The following is a 27308-nucleotide window of genomic DNA, read 5'->3' as shown; positions in this document are numbered from 1 at the left end:
AGCAATGCACATAAACGCTGTTTACCTTCCCACCGGAGCAGTACCTATTTATCTATTTGCACTTTTTTGGTGTGCTTTCGAACTGTTAGGTTGGCAGGAGCTGGGACCGAGCAAGGGGAGCTCACCCCATTGCGGGGATTCGAACTGTCGACCTTCTGATCGGCAAGCCCAAGAGGCTCAGTGGTTTAGACCACAGCGCCACCCGTGTCCCTATCATAATATGTAGACAATAGTAAATAGGAAATTTTGCTCTAGTTTCTCAGGGTAGAATAATTTAAGGTAGCTTTATGGAAACTGGATCATTGGAGTGAAAGGTATATGAAAGTACTTCCATATGAATATTCAGGTCCGCAAACCTGTATGGAGGCTCTGTCTAGCCTACAGCTGCAGGAAGCAGGCTAAGATACAATCTGATACAGCTGGGGGTGAGCAACCAAGAGGCCTACTCTGCAGGTAACAATGCTTAACTCCTGAGAGAAATTGGTGCTCATACTTTAAAGACACAGTTAATACATTTTCATATTAAATATGAAAGTTGCAGTCTTGCAACAAGCTCTGTGTGTAGACTTTGCTTACACAGTCCTTTTATTTCCCCAAAATATCAGCAAAACTAAATATGGGAAACATTGTCTGAGCTGAGTCCCCCCCCCAAAGGTCAATAAAAGTACACTTGTTACTTGTGAAATGTTTGCTTGTGGAAAGTAGCTGGTATAGTAACCTTTATAAAGAGAAGTGTAAATTTGGGATAGTCTCAAGCTCTAAAAAGAAAAGTGTTGTGGTTTATGGCAGGTTTGGAACCTAGGGAATAGGACTGTAGTCCTAACTAATTACCTACTATACTTTTGTGAATTTTAACATTGGTGGACTTTTCAGTCTGTGATTTCTTGTAATAAAATAACTACGAAAATAAAAGCTGTTTCTACTGCTCTTAATATCCGTGCTTTATTCAGCTTAGCAACTATGGAGCATGTAAACTTGTTTATACTTGTTATACAACACTGTTGTTGTTCCCTTCGGCTGGTAGCTGCAGGAACACCTCCGGCACAAGCCATTGAGGCAAATAGGGCATGGATCAGCTGGATGTTTGAGGACTGGCCCCTTACATTTTATAGATGTAAAAAGATGTGAAACGAGGGAAAGCCATTTATTAGACGTCATTGTTGAAGAAATATGATTTCACTTCCAAATAAACAGAAATACATTGCAGTTTGCTGCCTGTGTGGGGTAAGATGTGACATCACACTGCTGGACATGAGGAGACTTCCCCTTTTCCTTTCCGCAGCTCTCTGCACCCTCTCAGTCTACTCCACAGGGTCCCCCAACCAGCTACATCAGGTTTTGGAGCAGCATTCAAAATTAGCCAGGCGATGTTCAGGAGCCATCCTTGGTGCCTAGCATCTCCTCCTGCCTGGCTGCAGTCCAGCGGCGGAGCATATGCCCGTGCTGCCTGGGGTGGGCACTTGGAGCGTGCCCCTGAGAGGTGCATAGGGCACCCTCTGCATGCCACAGTTCAGGGTGTGAACTGCCATCTTTCTGACCCGGCAGCAGTGCTCCTGCGGCTGAGGAGAGCTGCTCTCCGCTGTCAGGTTAGAAGTGACCCGGCAGCAGAGCTGCTGCTACTGGGCACCAGGTGTGCCACGGCCGAGGTGGGTGGGTGGCAGTGCTGCCGCCCAGTCGCCTGCTCTTTCCCCCTGGGTCAGGCCTGACCTGGGGGGTGGAGCTGCACCAGGCCACAAGCGCTGCAGCCAAGGCGCAGCTCCTTCTGGTGTGGAGCTAGGCTCCGATGAAGGAGTCAGCTGTGGGGGCGCCTGTTTGCGCCCCCTCTCAAAATTCTGGCTGGGGTCACGGCCCCCGCTGCACCCCCCACGCTTTGCCTTTGCTGCAGTCAGCTGGTCTGCCATGTATAGCGGTAGAAAAAGATGCGCTGTTGGATGCCACCAGTTTGATATATTGGAGGCTGGTAACATCAATACCAGTAAGCTTATTGGTTTTCTATAAACTATTCTGGGAGTTTGGTTGGCAGAAGAGAATATACATTTGAAACAAAAACAAAAACACTCTCTTCCTGTGTACCATTAGGTGGGTTGAAACAAGATGAGCCATATATGTGGTGCGTGTATAGGAGCTTAATAGACCTGCTGCTGTTTCCAAAGACCAGCTTGCCCCAGTGAGAGCAGGGAAGAAAGAAATGGCCTAGCGAGCTGCTACAAGCCGTCTCCCAGTGTTGGCCCCTCTCTTCCCCAGCTGCCCCACAGGGACTTCTGAAAGACCATCTTGCCCCAAAGGGAGCTGAGGCGAGGCCAATGTAGCTTGCTCTAAACTGCCATATTTTCCTCTTACTATATATTTTTTTAAAAAACAAACACTGATTATTATTATATGGCCTTTTGTGAACTATTTTGTGTGATCTACCTCTAAAATTATATAAAACACCTTTAAATAAAGAGCCACGTAGGAGAAAGAGTTCTATAACTACTGCAACCACCAGTTTGTGGAACACCAAAGCTAGAGGTTTGTTTTGGGGAGTGGGGAGAGATAATGGATGGGGCAGGCAAAAGGGGTGGGCATGTCTTGATGTAAGGAAGGTGAATGGTAGCAGAAGAGAAAAGTCCATTGTAACTCTGCCGTGTTTTGGCATGTGACTCGGCTTTGAGAAATTAAAATCCCCAGTATAGTTCCCAAATGTTAATGGAAGTTTGAGAAGCGGACAGCCGTTTGAGGTACCTGGAGGATGGTTTCATGTGCTTTAAAATCTGAACAGAAGGAACATGAAACCTGCATTTAGGTTGTGAGAATTTCACACGTGCATTTCAAGTAAATGCCTACTGAAATTGCAGTGCTGCTGTAAACTCAGCTTCTCACATCTTCATTTGTCCAGCCATAATTGCTTGCTTTTACCCATTTTTCTCCTGGTAGGGGTCGTTTCTGGTTATGGAATCCCAGCTTAGAGAAAAATATGCTACCTTCTTTTCTTTTCTTTTTGCAAAGCCATCATGTTTGTTGAACATCAGGCAGAGACATATGAGTGTGGGCTCTTTTTTCTAAAATAGTTTTGTGGAGGAAGAGCTGGCAGAGGCTTCAGCTTCTCCTGCTTGTTCACTTTGTTCTTCAGCACCCTCCCTTCCACTTTTTAGACTCTTAAAATTTAAGAGGTTCAGCTGCTTAGAGGTCGTCTGCTATCCTGCCTAATTTGGCCCTGTAAGTTTAGGTTTAGAGAGATACAAACAGTAGAGAGGAACATGTTTTCTACTCTGACACTTGCTGTTTGTTCCATCGACTTTTCATAATAAATCTCAACTGCACAGCTTGATCTTTTCCCTGAAGCAGCCATTCATCATTTAAGATCTCAGACAAAAGCAGAAAAACAAGCCACCCTTTGCTGTAATAGGACGTGGAGAAATGGCAGCATTGTGTCTTAGCTTTGTGATTGGCTGGAGGAGATCACACCTCTGGAATCTGTTTATCCCCTAAAAATAAGATAGAATCTTCTGTGCGTTTCAGTGAAACCTTTTATGCAACACTTCATATTCAAACAAACATAATTACAGTATTTGCAAATTATTTGGGTGGGTTGGCTATGGATGAGGGGAATGAATAAGTGTGTTTCTTTTGAGAACGGTGAGTGCTATGTGAGTTTTTTGTGGGTAGGGCAATGCTTAGTTGTTTTTCAGACCTAATGGTACATTGACACACGTAGGAAGCTGTGCAAGAGCTTAACTACATTGCATCTTGCTGTGTGTGTGCATAGATTCCCATACAACCCAAAGTACAGACTAATTGCAATTATGCCTGTGTGTGTGTTGAATAAAGGACTTGCTAATACTCCTAATAACCAGAAATTACTCGAGATCTTATTTTTAGTGCTACTAAAAATGTGCTTAGCATGTGCCCACATCAGATATTACAATTTTCTTAAAGTTATACACAATTTTTGTTTTTGAATCTTGTGAAATAAGTAACTTGAAAATGTTTTAAATGAAAGCAGCTAGAAGTTACAGTAATCGGCTCTTTAAAAAAAGAAAAAGAAAATAACATTACAGAGTAAATTTTGGTTATGAGCTGGTGGGTAGCCAGTACAATAGCATGTACTCTCTGTATAATAATTTATTTATTTATATATTTATTATTATTTATACACCACACTTTATCAATAGATCTCAAGGCAGTGTACAACATTAAAAACACATTACAAAACATCAGTGATAAAAGCAATAAAAAGCACACTGACAGATAGTTTAGTCATCATAAAAACAATCCTCTCCCCCACACTTTTACAGGCCATAGATTATTTAATAGCCATAGGCCTGGGTAAAAGAGGAATGTTTTTGTCTGGTGCCTAAAGACATGCAATGATGATGTCAGGCATTCCACAATCAGGGAGCCACCACAGAAAAGGCCCATTCTCTGGTTGCCACCTTCTGAACCTCTCTGGGATGGGGGGGGGGTCATAGAGAAGGGCATCGTATGACAAAAATTTATATATATTCAGTTGTTTCCAGGGACAGATCTGTACTTAGATCTGTGCTTAGTTTAAAAAACAATCAAGGTGTGCATTCTATTTTTTCTACTGAGTTTAATATAAATTGCCCTCATGCCAAGTTTCCAATTTGCTCCTTAAAACAACACCCATATAAATTCATCCACAGTGATCTTGAGATTCCACAGAGGTGCACACACCTTACATCTTCTGTGAGACACTTGGCAGTTAGTCCCACAAAACCCAGCATGTTCTTTATTGTCAGGTTTAAAAAACAAAAGGAGTGGGCATGCCATGTAAAAAAGTATATTAAAGGAGATACAAGAGCAGGAGATCAGAGGGATAAAAGAGAGTTGAAAGGCAGAGTTGTGCAATCCTTTCCTTATAAACAAGGATCCACATGCTTTGACTGGCCTTGGTAGCCAACTAATGTTTTTAGTTGCTGGCGAGGCTCTTTTACTTCCTGCTGCACATAAGTGAAGCTAAATATCCCTTCTGAATCTTTTTGCAGCCACTAATGCACCATTTTACATTACAGTGGTACCTCTGGTTACAAACTTAATTCGTTCTGGAGGTCCCTTCTTAACCTGAAACCGTTCTTAACCTGAGATACCACTTTAGCTAATGGGGCCTCCCGCACGATTTCTGTTCTCATCCTGAGGTAAAATTCTTAACCTGAGGTACTATTTCCTGATTAGCGGAGTCTGTAACCCGAGGTGTTTGTAACCCAAGGTACCACTGTATTTTCTTCCATGTGCTACTCACATCTTTTCTTTTCCTTTTTAAGTGTTATTCTTCTGGCAAAGTGTACTTCAGACTTTCTCTGTGATTGTCAGATTGGATTTGTGAACATCTCTCCAATGAAGATGTCCTGGTGATTTTTTTCCTTTGGGGCTGTTGCCTGGGTCAAGAACTCTAGGAAAATTTACTTGTGTATCTGATGAATGAATTTTCCTTCTCAGACATCAAAACAAGACTGTGTGTTTCTACAGAAATCTTTATGTTCCTTCAGAAATAACTTTTCTTGTACTTGAATAATGCAAATGAAAGGAGGTAAAATGGGCAAAGCCCAGCTTCTTGTCCTTTGTACCTTCCTACAAGTGAGACTTAAATAATTTTTGTATTTCCTGTGTTACTCAGATGTGAGACTTACACTGGATTGAATGCTCACTTGATTTAAGAAGGATTCCTTTTAATCTTTTTCCTCCTCTTCTAGCAGTTTTCACATGTAACTCAATGTAAAGCATGTTGTTTTTAAAAATGTCCTTAACTTGCCTTGCAGTTGCAGGTAACAAATACAAAGTGAATAAATACATAACAATATTACATTTTGCCTGTGTTGGAGGTTCTCGTTTAGAAATTGGCTTAGTTATTTTGGGATTACTGCGATACATTTTTATTACAATTCCTTATGAAAGATTACAAAAATCTGGCTGTGATACATCACTGAACAGGAAACATCTTTGTGCCCTCAGAGCATTTAAATGCAAGATGAAACAAAGCTTTTCCAAAGGGAAGCAGATAAGCAATTCTCTCCCACATGAAGGCATTGGGCTGGAAACAGGTTAACCTTTCTATTTTGCTCCCAGTGGAAACTGCACAGTTAAAACACTTTGCTCAATTGCTGTGAAATAAAACCATCATTGTTTACTTGTTAAGTAATGACTTGCTTAAAGACTAGGCTTCTTCTACTCATAAGTGTACACTTAGTTGTAATTGAGACCTTACAGGTGTTTTCGTTGAATGTCCACCCATCCAAAATATTACACATAGGAAAATATATATATTGTCTACCTGTTTAAAGCTCAGCTGCCCACTAAAATCCTTGAATAACTGTTAAAATGAATTGGGATAAAGGATGGTGGACGGAAATAGGATAGGTATGTGTTGGGCCCAGGAGGGAGAAGAAAACAGAAATGGTGTAGAAGAAGCACAGAGAGGTCTAAGTGAATCGGGAAAGGTAGATTGACGCAGGGCAGTGGTGGAGGAAAGATGACCTGTGTGATCCCCTCTGTATACCAATGGAGCAGTAGACCTGCCATTCACCCCACCTGGTTCCACCACTTTCCCATCTCTTTCACTTTGTCAGTCAATCATCAGACTTTCCATGTCTTCCTGCATAGCTGAAAGCACCCTGTGATCATCACCTGAGGCCCTTCTTCTTGTGCCTCCTCCACAAGAGGTCTGTAGGGTGACAACCCAACAACAGGCCTTTTCTGCAGTGTCTCCCCACTTGTGGAATACTATCCCCAGGGAGGCTCAACTGGTGCCTTTGTTACATATCTTTAGGTGCCAGGTGAAAACTTCCCTCTGTAACCAGGCCTTTGGCCTTTAACTGTTTTCTGAGAGGGTGGGCTGCTTTTAATGTTTTTCTTTTTCCTCTTGGTTTTAATGCATCTATCTTGGGTTTTTTGTCTGCTTGGTTGGTTGTAAGATGCTTTGGGTTGCCCTGGGCAAGATAAAGTGACTAACAAATTTAAGAAATCATCATCATCACCATTGTATTCAAACAGATTTAACATTTAGGGGCTCTTTCTAGTCCATATCTATCAATGCTCTCTCTTCTTCCCAACTCTTTAAATTGCTTAAAGAGGAAGAGACAACATGCTCTTAGACTAAATCCCTACTTGCCTTTCATAGCCAAAAGCTGGGCAAGATGGTAGGCAGCCAGAGCAGCCAGAATTAGAAAAATGTTGGATGCTGGTGTCACAACTTTGCTGCAGTTTCTACCTCCTTTCACTCTGGTGTTCTCCAATAACATTTATTCCCTTCCCACTATCCATTTCCTTCTTTCCTCCTGTATTTCAAATACTGCATAGGGAGGAAGTGGTGCTAAGTCTTGCTGGTGTGGTTCTTCAGCCTCTGTTTCTGTACTTTACTGTTTATGTTGGTTTATTGTTTAGTTGTACATTGCCATACTTTTTATTTTTATATTTTAGAGTCAGAGATGGTGTTTTGATTGGAGATTGTAAGCTGCTTTATAGAGGAAGGTCCTTAAAGTTTGGGGGATATAAAAAATACCTGGTGGTAAAACTAGTTACTGAGAAGCATGTTGATCTGTTATTGCCTGCATTTTACTGAAGCTGGTGGTAAATATGGTAAGAAGGCCTAACCATACAAAAGGCACTTTAAAAAATTGTTTATTTAATGGTTTTTTGTCCCCCAAACCCCAAAGCAGTGAAAAGCATATTAATACAAAATAAATATGCAATAAGTACAACAAATCAATAAAAAACAATTCAAAACATCAAAATCACAAAATACCCATCTAAGCAAAGACATACACCACATCAACATTATCTATGCATCTTAATTATCTGGTAAAAAGAAATAACTTTACTGGAGAAACCCCATAATGACTAACAGTCACTTTAAAACAAATACCTTAAAAATTAAAAGTAACCTCCAAAATTAGAACACTGTCTTTGTGTACAGTTTGCACGCAAAGCGTTCTTCAGTTTACTGTACTGGAAAATGAACAAGCTTCTTAAACACAATCTATCATGAAATTTAAAAATGTACTGCTGTCTATCATTTCTGAAGTGTACGCCACCTTTTATAGAAACACGTAATTTTTGGACCATTGAGCTCTCCAGCAGGGACTTATCATTTGTCAAATTTTAAAACTGAGAATCATAGAATTGTAGGGTTAGAAGGGATCCAAGGGTCATCTATTCCAACCCTCTGCTATGCAGGAATCTCAACTAATGCATCCATGACAGATGGCCACCCAACTTCTGCTTAAAAACCTCCAAGGAAGGAGAATCATTCACCCCCTAAGCGACTCCATTCCACTCTCGAACAGCTCTTACTGTCAGGAAGTTCTTCCATATGATTAGCTGAACGCTCCTTTCGTGTGACTTGAAGCCATTAGTTTGGTTCTAACCCTCCGGAGCAGGAGAAAACAAGCTTGCTCCATCTTCCATGTCACAGCCCTTTAGATATTTGAAGATGGCTATCTCATCACCTCTCAGTCTCCTCTTATCCAGGCGAAACATACCCAACTACCTCAACTGTTCCTCAAAAGGCTTGTTTTCCAGATGCTTGATCATCTTAGTTGCCCTCCTGTGCACACATTCCAGCCTGTCAACATCCTTCCTAAACAATGGCGCCCAGAACTGCACCCAGTATTCCAGGTGTTGTCTGACGAAGGCAGAATAGAGCAGTACTATGACATCCTTTGATCTGGGCACAACACTTACCGTATTTTTCCCTCTATAACACGCAGATTTTTTCTCCTAAAAAGGAAGGGGAAATCTGTGCGTGTTATAGAGCGAATGTGTGGTCCCTGGAGCCGAAAAAGCAGGCAAAAATCAAATCGTGCGTCTCCTAGAAGGGAAACTTGAAAAGAGGAAGTGGCTGCTTTCCTGCATTCTGCCTCAGGGTCTTACTGCCCACCCTTCTCTGTTTCCTTGCTGTGTTTGCTGAAACGGAACAAAGAGCAGGGAAAGCCCCTCCCCTCCAGGCAAGCAGAGGGGAATTCCTCTCTGTGCTCCGGTGCTGCTGGGGGAGAGAGGGGGGGGGAGGGGGAGGGAGAGAGAGGGGGGGAGGGAGAGAGAGGGGGGAGGGAGAGAGAGAGAGAGATATGGCTGGCTTGGGTGGGGGGAAACTTTTGCCTTTCTTTCCTCCCTCTGTTAAATCCCTCTCCTGCATTCTTAGCCAGCTGCTTCTCTGCACACCCCCTCATGTCCCTTCTTTGTTTTTCCTTCGCTCCCCACTTAAAATGTGGTTACAAAGCATAGATCCACATGGATCCTCAGGATCTTTGCATTGGGTCACCCCAAATTCACCATCAGATCACATAGCATGTCCATGGCTACAGCCTGCACCAAAAAAATCACACACCCACTGTTGCCTGGGGCTGCAATGGTGCAAAAACTTGGTTACAAAGCATGGATCCACAGGGATTCTCAGGATCTTTGCATTGGGTCACCCCAAATTCACCATCAGATCACATAGCATGTCCATGCCTACAGCCTGCACCAAAAAAATCACGCACCCACTGTTGCCTGGGGCTGCAATGGTGCAAAAATGTGGTTACAAAGCATGGATCCACAGGGATTCTCAGGATCTTTGCATTGGGTCACCCCAAATTCACCGTCAGATCACATAGCATGTCCATGGCTACAGCCTGCACCAAAAAAATCACGCACCCACTGTTGCCTGGGGCTGCAATGGTGCAAAAACGTGGTTACAAAGCATGGATCCACAGGGATTCTCAGGATCTTTGCATTGGGTCACCCCAAATTCACCATCAGATCACATAGCATGTCCATGGCTACAGCCTGCACCAAAAAAATCATGTACCCACTGTTGCCTGGGGCTGCAATGGTGCAAAAACGTGGTTACAAAGCATGGATCCACAGGAATTCTCAGGATTTTTGCATTGGGTCACCCCAAATTCACCATCAGATCACATGTCTGTGGCCACAGCATGAAGCCCAAAAATGATACATCCACTGTTTCATTCAGAATGTTTTTCCCCTTGTTTTCCTCCTCTAAAAACGATGTGCGTGTTATGGTCAGGTGCGTGTTATAGAGCGAAAAATACGATATGTTGATGCAGCCTAGTTTGGCAGAGAAGCCAAACAGTGGGAGGCAGTCTCCCCTTTAAACCTAATTGTTTTTTGCCTTCAATTCACATTATCTCTATTAAGGCAACCTGCTGCTGTTCTCACTAGCAGTGTTATCATGTGAGATATGGTGAAACAGTACTAAAACAGTTCTGTTAAATGGTTTTAGAATGGCTGAGTCCTAAGCCAAACATGTCATCAAACTACCTTATTCCCAGGCAATCACCATAGACCAAGATTAGGGGGGGCTTGGATTCAAACATTTGATAAAAAATATTGTAGAAGGCAAAGGTCTTTTTAAAAAGAATCTCCTGAAATTTAAAATGCAAATTGCCTCCATTGACCTCCAAGAATCGAAATTTGGGGGGAGGAATGCAAATCGATTGATCACAAACCTTGGTATTTAGCATGACATCAGCTAGCAGCACAGTGTTGTGAGATGACGAGTTTCTGAAAGCAGAAATGGCTCTAGGAGAAATTCTAGATGAGACTGTAGTGACATATGTACAACTGTTATTTCAGTACAAATAAGACATTGAACTAGTAAGACCAGTTATATCATGGGTAGGCAAACTAAGGCCCGGGGGCTGGATCCTACCCAATCGCCTTCTAAATCCGGCCCACGGATAGTCCGGGAATCAGCATGAGTAGAATGTACCCTTTTATTTAAAATGCATCTCTGGGTTATTTGTGGGGCCTTCCTGGTGTTTTTATGTGAATAGAATGTGTGCTTTTATTAAAATGCAGCTCTAGGTTATTTGTGGGGCATAGGAATTCATTTCCCTCCAAAAAATATAGTCTGCCCCCCCCCCCCGCCAAGGTCTGAGGGACAGTGGACAGGCCCCTGCTGAAAAGGTTTGCTGACCCCTGAGATATATAGTATGCTTCAGTCTGCTTCAGTCTTAGAGAACAATTTGGAATTTATTTGCTAATCTTCAGTTCTCTGGCTTTGGCATGTGTGTGCTTTTATCATTTCCAGCCATGTAGCTATACAGAAAACATTCTAAACACAAGAGAGTTACTTATTCTGTAAATATCCATCACAAGACACTATTTCTGTATGCCTCTCTCAGGCCAGGTCCTAGATATAGAAAAGAACCAATTTAGGGAAAATGAGCTCTTTGGTTCTCACCTTAACCACACACTTTGCCATTAATCTCCATATTTACAATGTTACTTATAGCTGACAAGCTCAAAATAACTTTCTATATAGTGAGCTTAAAACCTAGTTTCAATAACAGGCAAATTTAAATTTTGATGCATTTTAAATGAACTGTTGTTTACATTTCAGAACCAGCTCCCCCAGGAGCTTCTGTCTATAAATGTATACATTGAGTTCCATTTGATTAATATGAAGCAGATCTTTATTTTTTCTTTTTAGCACAATATTTAGAGCTGTGACCCATCTGGTATGCTGGACCTCTTGCCAGTGGCGTAAACTGAACATATGTAGCAAAGTTATTTTGTCACAGACAAGGCTTATATTTGGTTTGAGTCCCCAGAGTTGATAGAACTTGTTTTTCTCATTTGATTCAAAAACAGTTGCTAATCTCATACAGAATTATCCATACAGCATATTTTAAAGCATCAGCAAAAATACACTATAATATCAATGTGGTCACACAAGAACACATACGATTCATAAAAATACCGTAAACTTAGTACCAAACCTTTAAGGGCTCAAACCCCTTTCTCATATCATAGCTGCTGCTGCTGCTGCTTCTCCTCCTCTTCTTCTTCTTCCTCCTCCTCCTTTATCATCATCATCATCATCATCATCATCATTTAGTTACCGTACCTGCCCTTGACTGTAAAGTCCCAGGGCAGATTATGCAATGATATATGGGGGATGCTAACAATAGCTTGACTATTAAAGGCCAAGGAGAAGTGCATTATCAAAGATTGCCTAAAGCAGATCCCTCTTGACACACCACTATAGGGAAGGAGTTCTACAATTTTGGGGGGGGGCATTGTGAAAAAAGCTCTCCCACCCCTCCAAGGGAGATGACATAATAAAACCCTCTTCTGCAAATGCTGACTGCAATATAGGGCGGAAGTAATCTTCCATGTACTTGGGACCCAGATTGTTTAGGCTTTAAATATGTTGACCTGGCCCTGGAAGTGAATTGGCAGCCAGTGCAGCTGCTTCAGGACAAGTGTTATGCTTGTCCTTAAAGATATCTGAGCAAAGAGTTGGGCTGCCCTTTTCTGCTGTAGTTGCAGCCTCTGGACTGCCTTCATGGTAAGCCTTGTGTAGAATGCACTGCGGAAGTCTAAACTGGAGGTTATCAGAATATGGAGTACAGTGGCAAAGTTATTCTTATTCAGGAGGGTCTGGAGCTGGCATACCCACCAGAGCTGGAAGTAGATGTTCCTAGCCACTGAAGCTACCTGGGCCTCAAGTGATGATGAATCAAGGAGTATCCTCAAGCTACACACTTCGTTCTTCCCAGGGAGTCCAGAACAAGCCATTCTGTACCTCATGGACCTGAAAACTAGGCAGCCATACCTCTGTCTAATCTGGATTGAGTTTCTGTGCCAAGAAAACAAACTCTGGGCAAAAAAGTATTAAAATGCCTATTTGAACTCTCCACTCTCTGAACCCACTCATGCTGAGAGCTCCAAAGCACTTACTTTAGAAGAGTGAGTAGCAGGTAATATATTATCCGTTCTTTGTTCTTGCATCTTGAATAGGAGAGAAGATCACACCTCATATTTGCAATTCCTTTAACAATAGCCTGGGTTTGGGGGGGGTGCGGGTAACAGGAAATGTCCTCCCTTCTGATCAGCAGGAGACCCACAGTCAAACCATGCATGATTTAAATCCACAAAGTGGTCATTTATGGCTGACTGTATACAGACTTCATGTCACTTCCTTTATTGAGTGCCTCCTGTGCATATTACTTTTTGTAATGCATGAAGCAGCACTTTTAGTCATTTATCCAGTCCTGATAAGCTGTCACCAAACAGCTTGTCTATGTAGGAGGCCTCCCTGAGGTCGCTCCTGCCAGGGCTAAGCCAGCAACAAGGGGTTGGGGGTGTATGTGTGAAGATTTTAGCATATGTTACTCTGAGCATACTGGCTATCTTGATTTCTGGCTTTTAATTTGCTACCCACGCAGTGAACAAAATTGCATATAATATATATGCAGGATAGTCTCAACCGTATCTAGAGATGTGTGTAGATAGAACTGTCTCCAAGAATATGTTGGGGAGAGTTTGAAAGATAAAGCTTTCTCCTTTGCAAGTGAGTGAGGAAAGGTAGTTCTGGTAAATAGTTACAGGCTAGGTAAATGGCTACTGCTCATTGATGTGCATAAAAGGAATTCTCATCTGTCAGCAGCCACCAGCCATAAAGACTAGAAAGCTAGATAGTACACAAATAATATTCCAGGGTCATGAATGCTGTATATTTATACACTACAAGATTGGGAAAATGTCTGATGCGTGTCTGGCAATACACTATACATTCTTCAAGTTGCAGATCTTTAGCCCCTTATGTGACTGACTTCCTAATGTGTTCTTGGAAACAACAAATTTCTCAAACGTTTTGTTCTCTCCTGTAAGCTTTGGCTTGCTTATAAACAAATAGGAAGGATGCAGCAGGGGTGTATGGAGGTATCAAAAATAAATTCTCACAAATGGTATTAAAACTGCTTCAGCACTTTGTATGCACGTGATTGGGAGCTCAGCAATGCAACTATTCGAGACTTTTTCCTGCCAGCTATGAAACAGGTTACACTCCTGTGCCTTGGCCTTGAATCGTTGGCATTGCCTTTCTTGTCTAGGTACATGTGATGGGGAATGTTTCAGATACTTCTAAACAATGAACATGAAAGTGACAGTTCAGACTATGGACTCAGGTATACAGCTGCAAATAAAACGTTTTAAATGTCCCTTTACCTTTAAATGTGTTCTAAAGTGCAATATACAAATGTGACACTAGAGAGCGAAAGTGAGCTATGCCAAATTCAATGTATTTTTCTTTTTAAAAAAAGGCATTTTCACAGTGTTTTTTTAAATATATTTCTAGATGCCACCTATATATAGTTTGAAGGAGAGAAATGACTGTCAGGCAGCATTATTCAGTTCCAGATAGTTAATTACTGGCTCTAATCCTCCTAAATGCAGTGGTGATTTGATTTAACTGATAAATGCCCCAGGGTCATTGACATAGCTGCAAGTTGGGGGGAAATGCTATTTATGTGTCCAGTGTGCGCTTGAAGTGTTGTGTGAACAGATGGAAACATGCCGGTCCTTTTGTGTAGTGGAGTGTAGCAGTAGGTAGCATGAAGTAACTTGCTGAGAGACAAGTAACCAAAGTTCTGTGAGTGGACTCAAGAGCACACCATCGCATCTGTATTATTGTAGTGTTAGTTCTTAGTTTCAGCACCTTGAGTGAGGCATCCTTGAGTTTCTTATTTTAATCTAGCCTTGAAGATAGTTCTGTAACGTTGCTCAGGTCTTCTTCCCCAGCTTGTAAAAGTATTGTGATAATTACACTAACTAGTGCTCTGAGCCCTATAAAACTAAGAGAATGGGGGGGGGGGTGTGTGTGATGGCCCGATTAGAAAGAATGCTATTATAAGGTGCATCTCTTTTCCCCAGACTGGAAACCTGTGTGGCTATCCTAGCTGTATCTGCTGGCTTTCAAGGGATGGGAGAATCAAGAGACTCTTCCTTAGGCATTCAAAGATCATTGGGGTGGGGTAGGCGTGGCTAATGAGGATAGAGAACTAAATGCACTCCCTTTATTTGCTTGTTTGGGAGCAATTGCTAATTTCATTTATTTCCCCAATAACCATTCGCTGTTTTCTCTCCCCCTGTAGTGCATGAGTTCTGAGAACATTATGAAAATAACATTGATTTCATTTTGGAAACAAAGAACAGTATCTCTTTTCACTACATATTGTGGGAGGAGAGGACATATTTCAGCATACCAAAGTTTGCGTGGCCTTCTGCATGTTGTTTTTGAATGTGCATTTACGATGGTTGGTCGGATCTATTTAAAATCTTATTTAAAAGTTAGTGGGTTTTAGTAGTTTTATTTAAGGTTTTACGCTGATAATGAATAGTATGTATTTTAAGCATGGTTTTTAGCTCTATCCTTGTAAACATGTTTTCTAGAAACTAAACTGGGTGTACTTAAAATAGTTGTCCTGTTAAATATGAGTTACTAGAGGTTATATGAGTGGCAAGTCACTTGTGACAAAGGATTCCATGCAGTCTTATTAAAAGGCAATGAGGCCGAGATCCTGGTATAAACTGGGTTGTAGAAAATAAATCTCACATTTAGCATTAAGTAATTACAATACTGCTTTCAAAACAGCTGATGTTCCCAGAATACCTACAGCAGCATTAAACTGGGCGGATGTTTCTTTTTGGGGGGTGTACTTAAGTGTATCTTGGAATTTGTATGTTTAGCAGTACAATGAGATCTCAGTTAATAAGCAAGACTTTAGATGGACAAGCTGATATATTGAACAGAATGAAACAACTTCTGTGCCAAGGTCCAACAGAAAAGAGAGACCTAAAATAAACAGGGAAGCTAAATAGATGAATAGTTCATAGTACAAAAGTTCTTCAAATTAAGGAAAACACGTTTGTTTTTATTTAACAAGTGGAGGCAGCCCTGTACATGAAAACATTTGTGCCTTATATCTTATAGAGCAGGAAAGCAAATGTTCCTTTTCAGCTTATGAAATGGCAGTCAGTTTTTTACAGTACACAATCAGAGAAGTTGCTTGAGGAGGCTGGCCTTTCTGAGGTGTTGAGAAGCCGAGCCTCATACCTGTTTATCTGATCTCTGATTGGGTAAAAACTGTTGCTAGGCTCACTTCTTTGTTCCTGGGCAAAATTAGAAAGGGGAGTGTGGCATGTTTCAACTGCTTCTGCTGCTTTGCTCAGTTCTGCCTGCTTCACTTTCTTCTCTTTTGTTCTTTTCCAGAGGTATGATAGATTAGAAATTTACACAACTTTTCTGAGTTTCAGTAGGTTAGTCCTAATGAACATATAGAGGCAAAGAAATCTAGTATTGTTATGTTTTCAAGAAATTAAAACTTAGAATCTTAATGAAGAAAATTTGATTTATTTAATCTGAATTATAAAAAGTCACACTGGCAGCAATTAAAGAATAGTTTCTGGCGCCTGGACAATAAGAGTTGCCAGAGAAGAAAGATGAAGGCTGTTGCTGGTTTTAAACACTGCATGTTGAGTGTTTCCATGACCCAAGATACTGTACAGAAATGCCACCATATGGCCACACTTGTGATAATGTTCATAAAGGCAATGCTATTATTTTTATTTTATTCATTTAAACTAAGCAATTCATATACTCCTTAACTACAATCATCTCTAGGTGGTTGCAGAACATAGAATATAGAAAAGGGGCAAATTGGTTAAAACTATAAAACCAGAAAGCCTGCTGGAAGAAAAAAGTATTCAATAAGTGTCAGATGTTCCACATGCAGTTACATAAAATTGGGCGTACAATACTGAATGCACAGCTCCTGAGGCAAGCATCCAAGCCATGGGGGGGGCACACAGTGACTCCCCCAAAGACCTCAGTGATCAGGCAGAGATATAAGGGATTAAGTGGTCCTTAAGATATCCTGTAGCAAAGTTGTTAAGGGTCTTGCGAATTACTATAAAACTGGTCCAGTAGCATACAGACAGACAGTGTAAACTTTTGAGCACCAGAGTTACATGCTTAGTCTAGACCCACAGCACTCTCAATGCAGTATTTTGCACCAGCTAGAGTCTCAAGACCAGGGCTAAGGGTAGCTCCACATTGCAGTAGTCAAGCCTTGAGGTTACCAGTACATGAATCACCATAGTCAGACAATCTCAATCCAAGAACGTCTGTAGTTGAAGCAGCTGAATAGATGTGTCGGCATAAAAAGTTCTTTAATAACTATTTGAAAGTTAGCAAGGATGCCTGTGCAATCTCTCATGGAAGAGTATTCCATAGCATGGAAATGGTGATTCTAAGGCTGGATCTAGACACATCAAAGAAGCGTTTCAGGAAAACGTGTTGTAAACTTTGTATGTGAAACCACATTGGCGAAAAGGGAACTCCACAACCCCATCTGGTGTCAGTGTTATAATGCATATACAAAGCATATAAAACATTTTTTCTTCACTGATCTAGATGAGTCCTAAATGGTTGATAATGTTCTAGTGTTGGTCGGCACTTCGACATGAATAATATCTATGGAAATCATGCTACTATTCAGTGCGTTTGTACTTTGCCATTTACAAGACCAAACTTGAAATTGTTCAGTAAATAAGCCTTCAGAAGGGGATTCCATACTAGAATCATATAACTACAAATGAAACACTGAATTATTATGTGTTGTTGTTCTTAACTGCAAACATCACTGCTGTATTGTGGATTTATATTTTAGTAGTTCGTTATTAGGAGGGAGTTAAGATTTTCTGTGTGGAAGTTTTCTTTGTTTATACATGCTGTCCTAGGGTATTTGGGAAGTGGGTTCCATTATACTTCCCTTATCTTTTTTTCTTGTTTATCTCTTGCTAGTACAGTGTAAATAATGATATTTAGATGGGGGGAAGGGTTGCTGGATATGCAAGGACTTGATATTTACATATAGTACTTGTTTCAGTCTTAACATTGACAATGGTATTTTGGATGTTAATGTTTGCTTGATGTGATCTAGGAGAACTTCAGAATGAGGGTGGTAGAGGAGATATAATGAAACAAAGTTTTTAGGCTGTATGAGAAACAGTTAAGAGTACCTTGGATCCACCAGGTATGGCTTTGCATATCTGATCTTTCAGCGTCCACCTAAAAAAGGTCACTGGGGAGGTCAGAAGGTCAGAGCATTAGTGCCTATTATCTGTTTGAGTTGAAAGAAACCTATTCTAAATGAAGTTGTGGGTGTAAACCAAGTGTGGGGAACTTTTGGCTCTCCAGATATTGCTGAAGAACAACTCCCATCAGCCCTGGCAAACACAGCCAATGGACAGAGATAATGGGAGTTCTAGTTCAGCAACGTCTTGAAGGTCCAACAGTACCCCATATCTGATGTAAGCAGAGAGCTGTTTTGTAATGCTTAAATGACAATACAGCTTCTCTTTTTGCCTATGTGCACAATCAGATCAGGAAGCTGTAGTGGAAAATGCGGAAGAAAAACCAAGGAGGTGTAGGTTTGGCTTTAGGCAGCCAACCCTTCCTGTGAGTCCTTGCAGGAGCACTCCTGCCTTCAAGGGTGGCCCAGCTGGGGCTTGATTGCCCTGAGTAGGAGCCCTAACTGCCACAGGTGGCGGCCATGGAGATATCCAGCCGCACCTGGTTGAGGCAGGTATAAATAGTGCAGGGCAATGGGGTCAGGAGAGAGAGGATGATGGACCAAACACTGCTGAGGCTTCCCACGGTTGGATCTGGTGTTATATGTGAGTGAAGGTCTGGTGGGGGAATTGTTACTTTGGAAATTGTTGCTTTGGGGTTACTTCTTGGTGGTAGAGTGCTTTGTGTTACTGTGTAAGAAGGTTTAAGGAGGTTTATTATTGAAGGTTTAAGGAGGTTTACTGTTTGAGGGGTTTTGTTTTTGTTACTCGTTAAGGCGTTTTTCCTGTTCTGTTCAAATAAAAATATATTTCCCCTCATATGTTGACTACCAAAGATCCTTTAAAGAACCTGTAGAATTAATTGGCAAAAGAAAAGCCAATACTCATGGCAGGATAGATGCCTTCCCCACCTATTTACAAGATTCTTTATCACTAAACCGTGTTAGGGTAATATGTGAGGCAGTGTCCAACTCCCCTTAGCATCATTATATTTTTGTTGTTCAAGCAACAGTAGTTTGACCTCCTTTAATTACTGATTTATTTTGGTGTGTCAAATATGCATATCAACAATAAAGATATAGGCAACCCCCCTTTTTTTTAAAATCCACACGTCTTGAGACAATTTTTATGAGAGACAAGTAAAATAAAGAGCCCATTATCCTGTCACAGTTGAGAGCAATAACACTTTTTTTTTTTGCAAGTTCAGCAGTTTTCCTCCCTGAAGGGAGATATGTATTGTAAACACTGAACCAACTGTACACAAATCCCCACACGGAGTTAATGTGCTTTGTACAGAGCAAGTGAATACATGTCGAGTCAACTGAAAGCTTTGGCTTCTGCAACTTTATTTTTCTGTTTCCTTTCAGTTCTTGAAAAATAGTGCAAATTGACACGCGCTCACTGTCACAAGGACTGACAGAACATCTTTTTAACCTCAGTGAGGAGCTTTGGAGCCCCTGTTTGTAGGAATTTGAACATGAAGATGGTGGAAGTTTGTGGAAAAATGCAGACCAGTTGTTCCCCAGCAACATCTAGCATGTTGCATCATTTTCTGGCGTGACACAATTAGCAAGGAAAGCTGTGGCTGGAACGTGGGCAAAGGACTGGGTACCTTGAAATCAGGGCAGATCGGAGAGGGAGAGGACAATGCTGATGCCTAGCAAATCCCCTGAAGAAGCTAGCATAGCCTAAAGTGAACTGCACCTGTTGAACAGAGCCCTTTTCGTTTTGCAAGCCTTTCCTCAACTGGGAAGGGTCCAGTTTTTGAGAAGACTTGGTTCCCCTTCCCTGTGGTGGTGGTGGTGGTGGTGGTGGTTATTGCCCTCCACCCAGCAGTATCCCTAAGTGCCTATTCCGTGGCAGGGAGGCATGCCAGACAGAGCCAGGCTTCGTAAGCGCTGCCAAGAGCGCTTTCTAAGATCATAGGCGAACTTTATTTGGAGAGTGGGAGGGGAGAGGGCTGGTAGCTGGCTCCAGGGCCTGTCGCTGCCTGCAGCCGGGATATTGTGCCTCTCCTTATCAGCGCTAAGAAAAACGCGGCGGCTTCTTTATTATTTTTATTATTTTTCTGCTTAAAGAGAAGGGAGTCTTGGGAGAGCAGGCGCAGATGAGGGTCGGGGTCGCCGTCAGGCGCTCGCGGCCCGAGTCAGGGGGACGGGGCGTAAATCCACGTACCGCTCTCCCCGGAGACCCTCGGCCCTTCGTTTTCGCCCCCCTTCCCAGGCGCTTTTGCCTGCCTGCGAGTCCCTCCGCTTCCCGGTCATTGGCGGGCAGCCGCCAAAGGGGGCGGGCTCTGCCGGGCTTGTTGTTTGTGCCGGGCCTGCCCGCCCACAGGCTGGCTTTTAAGCCTCGGCCTGCCGCCCTTGCTGAGGCCAGGAGGCGGTCGCGCGCTCTGAGCACCAGCAGCTCCTCCTCCCCGTGACCCGAGCTAGTAGGCATGCAGCTGGCCAGCACAGCCAACCGGACCTCGGGCTTCTGCTGCAACCACTGTGGAAGCCAGCAGTGCCGCAAGGTAAAAAAAAGGGGGGGGGAAGGGGGGGGCTTGAACCAGCGGGATGCATCGGGAGGAGGGGACTCGCTTCGGGCTCGGAGGTGCTTCAGTCTGCTGCTTGTGAAGTAGAGTCGGCTCGCGCGCCGCTTGTTCGGCTGTCAGTCAACGGGAGTGAGAGCGAGCGAGCCTGAGGTAGATTCAGCTGTTTACGGAAAGGCTCCCAGCTTCAGGTGTTCTTGCTGGCTTCGTCGGCGTCGCTTGTCATTTCGCCACCCCCCACTTGCATGCTCTTAGGCTGGGTTTCAGAAAAAGCATGTAGGGGAAGAATAGCACCTTTTTTCGGGGGGGGGGGAGATGCTGGAAGCGTTGCAGCGTTGTGAGGATCTGCTTCTGAATCCCCTGGTTTGCCGTATTGGCGTGTTCTTGAAGGCTCATTTGGTCCTCCTGCTAAGAACCTAACAAAGGGTGACTGGCTTGTAAAAGATCCTCTTCTGTGGTTTCAACAGACCTGGGAAAGCAATTCTACATAGGGTCAAGGGCAATTATTTAAGTGCCATTGTTGTCTTTAAAAGTTGTTGGGTGTGCTTCGAAACTGGGTATTGCAGCCCATTTTAATGCTTAAATGTCGGAATTGTTTTGTTTGTATTGTTTATTCATGGATGGCAATATTTCTCCGTTGAAAGCCTCCTGCAGCTTTATTTTGGAAGGGCTCAGGTGTTTGGAGGACAAAGCTGGTTTTTGCTATGTGCATGTTCTAGAGTAGCACACAAAAGATTGTGATAATAGCTATGGGGTAGCCAACGTGGTGCTTCCCAGTTGATTCTGGATTAAAACTTTCATTATCCCTGATCAATGGTCATGATGCTTGAGACTGATAGAAGCTGAAGTCCAATAACAAGGCGGAGGGCACAGCACTGTCTACCCCTACACTTACTTTTCAAATCCTAAACACAAACTTGATCAACAAATGAAAAACCACTGTAATAGTCTGCAGTCTTTTCAAAAACACTTTCTAGTATAAAGTGTACTGCTCAAGTTCCCTTCTGTGGTTAGAATTTTTGGAGAATGTGGGGAAAACTTAGTAAAAGTGTTGATGGGGAAATTAAATGTGGAACTTCACATCGAACCATAATATCAGTTTATGAATAACAGTAACTAATGCTAGAATTTTCCAGTCTCCTGCATTCTTACATATCAGAAATATAACTTTGGAGACATCACAAGGATCTTAGTAGTACTTCTCTTAACTAAAAGTAATTATTTATGCATGACTGTAGTTAAGAACATAAAAACATTATGAAAACGGGAGCTGAAATATTAGCAGTAAATTACAGTACAATTTTGACAGCATATTGATAAGCAATTAAACCTACTTGATTTATGTCTGAACTTAGTTGGAATGTTTAACATTTATATACAGGCACTACAATATTTTCTCAGTTTCTAAAAAGTCCTCTGAAGGCATCAAGTGCCAAAATTGTAAATAACTGGCAAATAATTTAAACATCTGAAAGTGATGTAAGTTGTCAGTCATGAATCATAATGTTATTCAGAGACTAGGCTACAGTGGGAACAGTGTGTGTGGATAACATCTCTGACTAAGCAAAGAGAAGCTCGTTGACTGTCTACCTTACTGCCCTGCAAGTAGAGACTGTCTACCTTACTGCCCTGCAAGTAGAGAGAGGCATGCCATTTTTATGCACAAGAGGGACAAAAAGAATAGTATGCCTCTGAGTCTAGATAGCTCTCTTGGAGACAGTACCATTCTTGTCTCAAGCTGAAATGAAAACATGAATTTTCAGTGTGTATCAGTTTGTGTAGAGATGTCAAATACTTTAATGCAATGACTGCAATGCAATGCCTGTCATTGCATGAAAGTATAACTGGCAGCTGACATTAACAGTATCATGACCAGTGAGTTATTGTCTTCAAGTGACATTTGAGCAAGGCATGGAAGTTTTAACTTGCTCTCACGTAACTAAAGAGGTACAATACTGTGGTTTTATAAAACACACATTATTTCTGTACTGAAAAGTGAGAACAAGAGCATTGGAAATATCTACCCATGGTTGGAACCATGGGCGGCTCCAACACCAAACTAGTTCAGTTTCAGTTTAACATAAGAAGAGCCTGCTAGATCAGGCCCATCTAGTTCAGCATCATGTTCTCACAGCAGCCAACCAGATGCCTGTGGGAGATCCACAGGCAGGACCTGAGGACCAAAGTGCATGTGCCTCCTGTGGTTTCCAGCAACTGGTATTCAGAAACATACTGCATCTGACCATGTGGGCCGAGTGTAGCCATCATGGCTAGTAGTCATTGACAGCTCTTTCCTGAAGGAATTGTCTAATCCTCTTCTAAAGCTCCTGTGGGAGCAAATTCCATAGTTTATGCATTGCGTACTTTCTTTTATCAATACTGAAGCATTCAGCTTCACTGGATGTCCACAACTTCTAGCATTATGAGAAATTGCTAAAGCAGTTAACATGCTTAGTGTTGGCTCCTTTGGGAAGAAGGATGGAGTAAACATGTTTTTTTTGTGTGTGTGTCTGGAAGAACTTCCTGACAGTAAGAGCTGTTTGATTGAGAGTGGAGTGGATTCCCTCAGAAGGTTGTGGACTCTCCTTCCTTAGAGGTTTTTGAGCAGAGGTTGGATGGCCAACCGTCAGGGATTTTTAAGCTATGATTCCTGAATTGCAGGGGGTTACACTAGATGGCCCTTGGGGGTGCCTTCCAATGCTACGGTTCTCTGATTCTAAGCCAGTAAGCAATATAATAATCAAATATAGTGTAAAGGAATATTAGAAATACAAAAGAAATCAAATCTACATACCAAATAGAACTTAATGTGTCTCAAAAAACTATGCAGACTAAAAAATACAATACAAAATATTAATAGTCAGGTACAAATATTTTTAAATGTTACCCTGAGCTGTAAAAAATGATGCCCAACTGCTCATCAGACCAACTGCTACAAACAGCAAAAAGAGCAAGGAAGCAGGGGAAGAGAAAGAAAATGGGGGAGGGCAGGAGAACAAAAGAAAAGACAAGATGAGGGGAGTTTCATCATCATCATCAATTTGGACGCAGCTGGTTTCAGTCTTCCCCTTCTGATGTCAGCCCAAGGATAGTGCCTCTCCCTGTTCCCAAACTGCTCAGCATCTCCCAGAAGCAGGGGTTGAGCAGCACTCTTTGAATAAGTCTGTGGGCCTGGTGTTTCAGATAGGCCACAGCAGGTTTCAGTTTCCCCCCTTCTGACTATGTAGTCACACCACGCAACGATTGGCCCTGATATAGGTATGCAGATGGCTTTTTCTAATCACATTAATTGTAAAGGTATATGGCAAGTCCACTCACTAATTTTGTAATGCATGTTGTGGCCCTTGCCAAAGATTCTTGCCAAATATTTTCCCACTGTCTGCTGACTTGTAGGATTCTAGTTGTGCACTGGAGTCTGTTGATTCTTTTAGTGAAAGTATAGTGGTAGATGTGTTTCAGACTGACGTGAAATTTCAACCTGCGAAATCATAGCTTGTTCTTTGTAATTTTTAAACAGTGAACTTAAAAACACAGTTGCATATATTTTTGTGGTTAATGCATGTAACTCCCACACTCATGCAAAAACCTTCGATAAGACTACAGCTGTGTTGCTTCCTGAAAGATACTGACAGATTTCACATTCTGGTTTGCGGATGTGCAGAGAGGTACTTCAAAAGCCTTTAGTATCACTGACATTAGTCAACTGGCAGCTGTGTGCTGAACTCCTTGTTCTGGACACTTTGCCAAGTGCTTTATGCAAAACTAGGTTTGCAGTGAACCAGGTCTCATTGTTTTTAATGGCATCAGTATGGTATACTGTAAACAAGTGTGGCTTGTTATGAAGCACAGATAGAAAATTTCCACAGACAGCACTTCTGCAACAAGGACAGTTCTGTTGGTTTCAGTGGTGAATTCATTCTTTCCCCTGAAACCACAGCTGAAATGTTTATAGCTAAAAGTTCAGATAGTGCAATTTTCTTTTCTAGGAACTTGGAATTAGGATCCCTAGACCACTGGGACAAGGACCAAGCAGATTCATCCCAGAGATGGAGGTGCGTGGTGATTTACATTTTGCAAGTACACAGAGAACTTGTTACATTTTTGGGTGGTGGTGAATCTAGTATTGGCTGAGGAACAGCTGCAAAGTATTATTCACATGTCCACAGTAAATCATCAGGAGTTTGGCAAGAATTCTGCTGAATTAGAAAACAGTAATGTCCATGTGGAATTTTGATATTTAATGGCACACTCATACTAGCTTGTCTTAATAAACCCAGTGTTGTTTGGATACTGGGTAAGAATTGTAGTGGACATGTATATTTGTTTAAATCTAATTAACCAGCATGTTTTTAGTGCATAGTGTGAGTGTATGAGAGAAGGTGAACAAGTGATCTTCCTGGGCTACTTCACATGCTGGCTGATATAAAACTTGGGTTTATCAATGTGGCTTTGGTTAACATTACGCCAAGCTTAGTAGTCATAAACATGTTTCCCACAACAGCTAACTATTTAAATAGCTCAGCATTTTGGGGTACTACTGTTGCCTCTATAGGCTAGCATACTGCCCTTCAATAAATATATGTTCCCTGTCCACTTATCTCTGTTAAAATTTGATATAAAGCCTGAGGTTACAGGGAACCAGGCAGAGGGCTTTCTCAGTAGTGGTGCCCACCCCGTGGAACACCCTCACATCAGATGTCAAGGAAATAAACAGCTATCGGACATCTGAAGGCAGCCACATATCAGGAAATTTTTAATGTCTGATGATTTACAATTTTTAATAGATGGTGTAAGCTGCCCAGAGTGGCTTAGGAAACCCAGCCAGATGGGTGGGGTATAAATAATAAACATATTATTACACGTTCTTGATCCAGCACACAATTTGCTATACTTGGGGTTTCACTAAAGTCCTTCAGTTATGAGAAGCATCTCATTTGGTATATTAAGATTTAAGAACTGATTTGGAGCTAGTAAATATTAACAAATATTCATATTGGCTGCTATGTCTTTATTTCTTACAATGTTTTGCTACTATTCTTTTTCTAATTCAAACAGATTATCCAAGTGAGCGCTGAAGATACCCACATGCATGCTTTGTTTGCAGAGTCTTTCACCACTTTAGGGCATTTGGACAACATTGCCTTGGTGATGGTTTTCCACCCACAGTACCTGGAGAGCTTTTTAAAAACTCAGCATTATCTGTTGCAGATGGATGGCCCACTGCCTCTTCACTATCGACACTACATTGGTATCATGGTAGGTTAAACTATGAAACAGAAAGCAATGGCAGTATTTTGTACATCTTTTAAAGTTTCTATATCAGATATGGCTGTACTTAAGAGAAACTTAGTATCTTTACAGTCTCTTTGGCACTAAACTAAAAAACATGTATGCTCACCCATGCATTTTATTCCTGTGTGTATTTTAATAATTTAGTTTTTGTTTCTTTAAAATGCTTAAGTGACTGTACAGTCAGAAAATTCTAAATTGAATGAAGTGTGTGTGTGTGTGTGTGTGTGTGTGTATAAAATATAAATGAAGTTTGTTAATTTTGTGGGAATTATGTGTTCATATTGTGGCTAACCTGTAGCCCTTTGGTAATATTGAGCTGCAATTCCCATCAGCTCCAGCCAGCATGGCCAATGGATGGTAATGATCTGATTTCAAGTCGAACAACATCAGGGGTCCACTGTTAGGCATCTCTTGTGCATGTTTGTTGTGTATATTGGTCAGAAAGTATTGAGGAACAAATGTGTTTAATTTTTGCAATCTGGAACACTTATTTCTAAAATTTCTACTGATTTCTACATTATAATTTTTCAGTGGCTAGAATAGCAGAGGAATTATTTAAGGCATTCTAGCTAGTAGTGGTCAGCGGAACAGGGCAGCTGCACTCACCTGTTACCCATGCCACTGCTGCTTACTGAGAGCCAGAGGTGGAGTGACAAAGGCATGGTGCAAACACACGGATGGGAACACTGGATTGTGGCTCTACAAGTGCATTTGTACCTTGCTTCTGCCTCTCCCCTTCACCTCCTGGTGACCACCACCAGCAAAGGCGACAGGAAGGTGAGGTGAGTGGCCTCATCCTGTCAGCTTCTACTTATTCTGGCAGTTCTATTTGCCCTGAACAAATCTGACTGCAGCAGTGGGGAAAGGGTTTCACTGGTCTAAATCTCCTCTCCAAGCTGCTATTAGTTCTTCCTGGAAAGTAATTGTATTCCCCCCTCCAAAGAAAACAAACGACTGAAATGTGCATAATTCAGGGCAAACAATAGGGAGGGGTTTTTTTGGGGGGGGTAGATTTAGATTAGTGAAATAATGTAGGAGAGGAAAAGGTTTAAACAACTTCTTTCCTAGCACTGTTGCTGCAATCAAATTTTGCCTCGTGGCTGCTTTTAAGCAAAATCTAAAATGGCAAGAGACCGAGTCACACATCTTTTAATACTTTGTAGTTGGCTCATTTATGACCAAATAATTTAAGACTGTCTGTTGAGGTTCTAGTATTATTGCTGCAGCTTTCCAGGAAATCTGTCGAACAAAGAGAATGACAGTTGTGGGAGGAAACATCTAATGATGGCTGTTGTTAAAACAGTGTTCAAGCTGTTTTCTCTAGCCTTCATGTATAAAAGGGATTGGAGGAACTAGACTAAAATAGCAGAAACAAAGTATCTCTGATATATTTAAGTTAAAATTATGGGCTGCAATCTTATATAATTTTACCTGGAACAAAGTGGCCCTTTTTTGCAAGGACGTCTTGTGCAAAAGAATTTGCCCTTCCTCTTATACCCCCTCCCCCCCCCCGCATACCCCCTAAATCTGTTCTGGGGGCATCCTCCAGTCCTCTGGAGCAAATTGGGAGCGGGTTGCAAGGAGATAAGGGAGGAGAAGTTCTGTTGCTTGAGTATTTGTGTGGAAA

At 41.8% G+C, this 27308-nt stretch overlaps 1 protein-coding gene and 1 long non-coding RNA gene across 7 annotated transcripts in view; one reads left to right on the top strand and one right to left on the bottom strand.

Annotated features, from left to right (window-relative positions):
* SESN1 (sestrin 1) overlaps positions 1-27308 on the top strand; it is a 45688-nt gene that overhangs the window by 10293 nt on the left and 8087 nt on the right. For 2 of the 6 annotated variants that reach the window (XM_081857148.1, XM_081857147.1), the window contains exons 2-3: positions 24376-24441; positions 25445-25645. In XM_081857148.1, coding sequence (XP_081713274.1) covers positions 24376-24441; positions 25445-25645 — 267 coding nt within the window. Of the gene's footprint in view, positions 1-20210; positions 20372-20461; positions 20543-24375; positions 24442-25444; positions 25646-27308 lie in introns of those variants that run through there. The other 4 variants (XM_081857150.1, XM_081857152.1, XM_081857151.1 and 1 more) reach the window with 4 other exon arrangements.
* Positions 21474-22709, bottom strand: LOC309339404. The gene is made up of 2 exons (XR_014155308.1): positions 22010-22709; positions 21474-21979 (listed from the first exon to the last, which is right to left on the bottom strand). It is a non-coding gene; the product is annotated as an uncharacterized lncRNA (long non-coding RNA).

The sequence above is a fragment of the Podarcis erhardii genome (genome assembly GCF_964252035.2).
Source record: "Podarcis erhardii genome assembly, chromosome: 3".
Classification (NCBI taxonomy): Eukaryota; Metazoa; Chordata; class Lepidosauria; order Squamata; family Lacertidae; genus Podarcis; species Podarcis erhardii.
The sequence above is the reverse complement of the archived record's forward strand: the minus strand, read 5'-3'. Positions and strand labels throughout refer to the sequence as shown.